The sequence below is a fragment of the Bombina bombina genome, chromosome 7 (assembly GCF_027579735.1).
Source record: "Bombina bombina isolate aBomBom1 chromosome 7, aBomBom1.pri, whole genome shotgun sequence".
Taxonomy (NCBI): domain Eukaryota; kingdom Metazoa; phylum Chordata; class Amphibia; order Anura; family Bombinatoridae; genus Bombina; species Bombina bombina.
The window spans coordinates 255,814,095-255,821,174 of NC_069505.1; the positions used below are offsets into that span (position 1 = coordinate 255,814,095).

Here is a 7,080-nt window from a genome sequence, read left to right on the forward strand (position 1 = left end):
GTACTTTTTTCATCACTCGAGCACTAGTTTGGGGCACGCTAACCTCTGCATGTCAGATAGTGCTGGTGAGGTTGTGCAAAAGATTGTGCTCCACTTGTGATCTAGCCCATAGTGTAGTAACGTGTGTTAGTGTACATAATTAGTGATGTACAAATATTTAGGTTATGTTAAATGAAGAAGTGGTTAATACTAATTGTATGCAAAATATGCACATTTGTGAGCTGGAGATAATGGAATAAAACGGTAATTAGAAACTAGAAAAGTGGAAAAAAAATTAAAGGAAAGGAGCTACAATGTAACACCAAAGCCAGAGAGAAATCCTTGTGGGCGGGCTTTGGTTTCTTGCAGCACACAAATTAGTTTAGCTTAGGTACAATATAAGTAATAGTTTGTGCCTTCTTTTAACAGATTAACCCTTAGAGCTTTAGTTTACATTATTGTGATATTAGGTGAAGAAGGCCTTAATGAGCATTAGAAACGGATGTAGATTATTGTCTGTGATACTTGGACAAATCTTCAATCAGCCTCCTAGCCAGACAAGCTGTCTCCTATTAGCAGCAGGTACAAATCTCTATCAACAATGGGATCTGCAGGTCACATGATCTACATACCGAAGGGCTGTTATAATTATACTGTTAGACCCCGCTAGATCACAGGTCACAAATAAGTGTTAGATAACACCACCTCAGGGAAATCTTCTAGTAAAATGACAAATATAAATTAACCCTTTATAGCCCTAGCACGAACCACTAAAGCTACAGCTAACCCTGCAATGAAGGCATTTTCTAATGCAATAATAATGTTCTAATTTGTTAGCACATTTTATTATTATTATTGTATGAATGCTTGTTTCTAACTATGAGTTTAACCCCTGCAAAGGGACTGCATAGATACAGTTGTGCTATGTTGCTGAAATAATGGACACTGTTGAGCAGGAAATGGTCAATAGGCCAAACAGGATTGGCATATGCTTATAGCACATCACTGGTAATTTCTTGCACAATAATGACACATGCATGCTCCTAGTATAGAAGTTTAACCCTTTATAACGATTAACACATTGGGTCCATTCGGTTAATCAGAATTCCCTTCAAAGCGCATCACATCTACACTAAAACCCACTCCAAATCATAAAAAAAAAAGTATAACCAATGAGAATAACGCCTATACTTTTGCTTATGGATAATTCAATATGGGTATTTCAAGCAATAAAAAACAAATTTATTTTTTAATAATTAAATGTATTACTTGATAAAACGTTATTACACGTTTAAACTATGAAAGTTGTACACAAATTGATTGGAACTTTCTAGCAGTGTTCCTTTTTTTAAATATAGAAATTCCACCATAAAAGGCTACTGGAGACGTTGTACAATAATGTGACCTAAAATTAGTTGCTGAACCTAAAGTTAATAACATTATTAACATGTGTATATTTCTTATAGGAGCATGTGGGCTGATTGACTGGATGCTAACTGTAAATCCAACAAGGAGAGCTACAGTAGAAGATATCGCTAGTCACTGGTGGGTCAATTGGGGATATGATTCAGTGGTCTGTGATTGTGATAAGGAACCGGACTGCCACTCACCTCTGTTAGCACGGTACATAGAGTGCCAGAACATGTCTGGCTTCAGAGATGGAACAAAAAAACATTTCAGAAGTCAATTAAAAGAACAAGAAGAATATGAAGTTTGTCTCAGAAAATCTAAAAAGGAAAATGATATAATTCAATCCCAGCAAGAAATAGACTTTAATATCAATATCACAAAGCCTAAAGGGATACTGAAGAAAAGAGGCAGTTTTGATAGTGCATTGTTAAATACTTCCAGTTTCTCTGAAGATCTGTCACAGAATTGCTATGAACTAAACAGAGACCCTCAATCTCCATCGTCCAGCAGTTTACACAAAACTGTATATATGGAATGTACCTTCAAACTGCCAAAGAAGGGGATACTCAAAAAAACCTATGAAAGGGAATCTGGTTATTCCTCATCTCCAGAAAGGAGCATATCAGCAGAATGTCAACAAATATTAAGGGATGGACAAGACAAGGCCAAGTCAGAAAAGCATTTTAAGAAAAAGAAAGGAATCCTTAAAAAGAATGGGAAGTTTTCTAACTGTTTGGACCTCTCAGTTGAAAGCAAGTCACTTAGCATTTCTGACTCTTTGGAAGACCTGACCATTTCTAATGCAGAACCTACAAAAAGTCCAAGTCGGCCTTCAAGTGTCATTAGTGATGACAGCTTCCTCTCAAGTGATTCATTTGATCTTCTTGATATTTCTTCTGAATCAAAAGGTCAGATACTTACCTACAACACCCAGAATAGCATTTTTTCTTCAGAAGATAAGTTATCAGGAAAACTGACTGAGAGACATTCTCATCAAACCTATTGTTTATGACCACTGAGTTCTACTAAACGTTTCAATTTATTTGTAATGTAAACTCATGGCTGCGAGAAGCGAACACATTGTTAGCAGCCTAGAGGTTATATAGCTCTGTCCTGCACAATAAAAAAGCCAAATCTATGGTAACTTATCCCAATATAGTAGAATGTTTGTATAATTTTACTAATTTATATGCAATAAACGTTAATACAGAGAAGATATCCTGTGGAACACCATAATGACAAAGATATTGTTGTGGATCTTACACAAAATATTGACTATTTAGTATTAATATAACTTACTTTAGACAAAGCTTCAAGAGACAGTAAAGTCAAATTTAAACTGTTATGATTCAGATAGAGCATGCAAATTAAAACAACTTTTTAGACCCGGGAGCAGTAATGTACTACTAAAACAAATCTAAACAATGAGCCAATGAGAAGAAGCATTTATGTTGCACAACCAATGACAAGCTAGCTATCTAGGTATGTTCTTTAACAAAGCAAAATTAATTAGAAGTAAATTTGAAAGTTGTGTAAAATTGCATGCTGTATCTAAATCCAATTTGTAACCAATGCTATGCAAAGTGTTAAAAGGGTATAGTCTTGAAAAGTAGTTGGAAAAGAAATGAACATGCACTAAAACTAATTTCTGTCATACGTGAACATTCCATCAAGTTAGTACTGTATTCCAACATAATCACGCAAAGTGTCACAAATGAAAGAAAATAGAAATGTTGTGTTTCAAATTAAAATCCACAAAACTTACATAATATGCAGAGGGCTGCTAAATGATTAAAACAATGGATGTTGTGTGCTTTACTGGGGGTTTAATAGCATTCACTTTATATTTTGGCATAAAAAGAATGTTTTTATTATACAATTTAAAGTGAAATAAATAGAAGCTATTTATGAGCACTTATTAAGAGGCAACTAATTCTGTTAAACATATTTGGTAAAGTCAAAGGAAGTTTGCTTATAAATTTAGTTTATTTCTTCTAAAGCCAAAGGAAATTGTGAAACAAAATATGGAAATGCCAGTGAATTCCATGGAAAAGCAAAATATAAATAACACAAACAAAGTAAGTAGAATAAAAATAACAATTTATAATCAATGGGAAAAAAACACAACTCTTCCAAAATGTATTTGATATTTTACTTTAAACATATATAACGTTCCAAAGCTTTGTCCATACAATAAAACAAGTCTTGACAAACCTAGGTGCTAGGGAGCCACACAAGACATCCATGAGTGCCCCCCCCCCCATTTCCCTCTGCTGTACGCCACTTGCTCCTAGATTTTGAACAAATAGGACGAGCCCTGCCAAAAAATAAACAATTAATAAACACACTAAGTATGAAAGAAAAACACTGGAATGTATTGCGACAATAATATTTTATATGTATATATTATTGTATATGGAGTTGATATAAAAATTGCCAAATATTAAATAGTCACATTCTACTACACATTCTTGAAAATGACAATTGGCTATAAACATACAATAGCTAAGCGTTCTATGGTAATATTTTATCATTTTGAAACATGAACATGTATACCTATAAATATACCAGGATTGTATGATGCTTCTGGAATCTTAAAAAAAAACTTCAGTTTTTTTAAGGGTCTGGACAGAAATTAAAATGTTTCAATATATTGAAAGGAGGGTTTAAGAATAAAGATTTTTTTGTATTTTTTTTGCATAAATTATGTTATTTTCTGTAATGAGATCAGTATTTATAAAATGTTAGTAGAATTTAGTGTGTCTGAAAAGAAGAACTGCTAGAAATTATGACGTTTTGTGCAAATAAAATGGGAACTAATTAACTACTGTATGACGGAAACCTACCTGCTCACAAGATAAATTATTTAAATACTAAACTTGACAACATTTTTGGGACAAGGAGCAGAAATATTGTTGCTCTGATTGGTTAAAAAATGACACCACTCAAACTGCTGTATGTTAAGATATTTTTTTACTTTTGATGTTTTCTTATGCTGCCTTTGTACTTTTAGACAATGATTCAGAATAAATACTGAATAAGATTGTGTCTGGTTCTTATCCCAGTACTATAACAATATCAATAATGAATTAAACACAGATGTACACATGCAAGCCTTGGAATGTTAAAAAAAAAATGTAGTACAGAGCCTGAGTGTATTAAATCTCAAAGTTTTATAAATTGTTAAATGTTTGGAAGTTTGGATTAACTTTTTTTTAATAGCCTTTTATCGTATTTGATGTCTATTTTAATTCCATAAAAGAGCTGTTAAATGTGCATTGAACAAGGATTGTTAACGCAATTCTAATCAGAGGTAGTACTTTTTTGTTTCCAAATTGATTTTAAATTTGGTGGCCCCTTGTCATGTGACAGCCATCAGCCAATAACAGACTCATATAGTATACACGGTTAACTCCTGCACATGCAAATGTGCATATAAAGAGACAGCTCAATTTAATAAATATTATTATTATTATAATAAATAATCTATCTGAATTATGAAGGTTTCATTTTAATTTAAGTGTCCCTTTATAAAAACTGAAAATATTGCTCAGATCACACTTTTAAAACATTAGTCTTGCATACAATTAATTGATTGCAATAAAGTGTTTTGACATTTGAAAAGTGTTAATTAAAAACCTGTATTCTAATACATAAGACAGTCATCATCAATATTTAGATATCCACCATGTTGGTTTCATGTATTTCACTTTCATGCAGAGGAGGAGAAGCTGCGGTTAAACCCACCCTTGCAAAAGCATGGGACAAGATAACGTTTTATAATTTTTTTGCTTTTTTACCTTATCCGTTTGTAAGAAAAACTGATTTTTCAGTTAAATCATATTCAAAATGTATGCAATTTAACTCAAATTCCTCTGCTTTAAATGGATAGATAGGCCAAGAAAAAGGAAACCAAAATCCACCAAAGTTAATTTAATGTTTTTGCACAGAAATCTGTAGTGTATTGGGACTGATGTAAGTAGGGATGGGCGAATGTGTTAATATTCAAATTCGAATGTTAGAATTAATGTTATTGTAGAAATTCGATTTACATAATAGAATGTTGATAAAAAAAAATAATTCTATTTTTGAATATTATTTACAGTTTTTGAATGTCACTTTCGAATTTGAATATTACATTTAAAAAACACAGTATTAGACTAGAAATACTATTTCTACAGGGAGTGCAGAATTATTAGGCAAATGAGTATTTTGACCACCTCATCCTCTTTATGCATGTTGTCTTACTCCAAGCTGTATAGGCTCGAAAGCCTACTACCAATTAAGCATATTAGGTGATGTGCATCTCTGTAATGAGAAGGGGTGTGGTCTAATGACATCAACACCCTATATCAGGTGTGCATAATTATTAGGCAACTTCCTTTCCTTTGGCAAAATGGGTCAAAAGAAGGACTTGACAGGCTCAGAAAAGTCAAAAATAGTGAGACATCTTGCAGAGGGATGCAGCACTCTTAAAATTGCAAAGCTTCTGAAGCGTGATCATCGAACAATCAAGCGTTTCATTCAAAATAGTCAACAGGGTCGCAAGAAGCGTGTGGAAAAACCAAGGCGCAAAATAACTGCCCATGAACTGAGAAAAGTCAAGCGTGCAGCTGCCAAGATGCCACTTGCCACCAGTTTGGCCATATTTCAGAGCTGCAACATCACTGGAGTGCCCAAAAGCACAAGGTGTGCAATACTCAGAGACATGGCCAAGGTAAGAAAGGCTGAAAGACGACCACCACTGAACAAGACACACAAGCTGAAACGTCAAGACTGGGCCAAGAAATATCTCAAGACTGATTTTTCTAAGGTTTTATGGACTGATGAAATGAGAGTGAGTCTTGATGGGCCAGATGGATGGGCCCGTGGCTGGATTGGTAAAGGGCAGAGAGCTCCAGTCCGACTCAGACGCCAGCAAGGTGGAGGTGGAGTACTGGTTTGGGCTGGTATCATCAAAGATGAGCTTGTGGGGCCTTTTCGGGTTGAGGATGGAGTCAAGCTCAACTCCCAGTCCTACTGCCAGTTTCTGGAAGACACCTTCTGCAAGCAGTGGTACAGGAAGAAGTCTGCATCCTTCAAGAAAAACATGATTTTCATGCAGGACAATGCTCCATCACACGCGTCCAAGTACTCCACAGCGTGGCTGGCAAGAAAGGGTATAAAAGAAGAAAATCTAATGACATGGCCTCCTTGTTCACCTGATCTGAACCCCATTGAGAACCTGTGGTCCATCATCAAATGTGAGATTTACAAGGAGGGAAAACAGTACACCTCTCTGAACAGTGTCTGGGAGGCTGTGGTTGCTGCTGCACGCAATGTTGATGGTGAACAGATCAAAACACTGACAGAATCCATGGATGGCAGGCTTTTGAGTGTCCTTGCAAAGAAAGGTGGCTATATTGGTCACTGATTTGTTTTTGAATGTCAGAAATGTATATTTGTGAATGCTGAGATGTTATATTGGTTTCACTGGTAAAAATAAATAATTTAAATGGGTATATATTTGTTTTTTGTTAAGTTGCCTAATAATTATGCACAGTAATTGTCACCTTCACACACAGATATCCCCCTAAAATAGCTATAACTAAAAACAAACTAAAAACTACTTCCAAAACTATTCAGCTTTGATATTAATGAGTTTTTTGGGTTAGTTGAGAACATGGCTGTTGTTCAATAATAAAATTAATC

At 34.5% G+C, this 7,080-nt stretch overlaps 1 protein-coding gene across 1 annotated transcript in view; it reads left to right on the forward strand.

Moving 5' to 3' along the window:
• The window catches only part of LOC128666233 (NUAK family SNF1-like kinase 1), a 55,203-nt gene extending 50,771 nt beyond the window's left edge, over positions 1-4,432 (forward strand). The window contains exon 8 of the mRNA XM_053720702.1: positions 1,446-4,432. Coding sequence (XP_053576677.1) covers positions 1,446-2,401 — 956 coding nt within the window. The 3' untranslated portion in view covers positions 2,402-4,432. The remainder of the gene's footprint in view (positions 1-1,445) is intronic.
• The last annotated feature ends 2,648 nt before the right edge of the window (positions 4,433-7,080 follow it).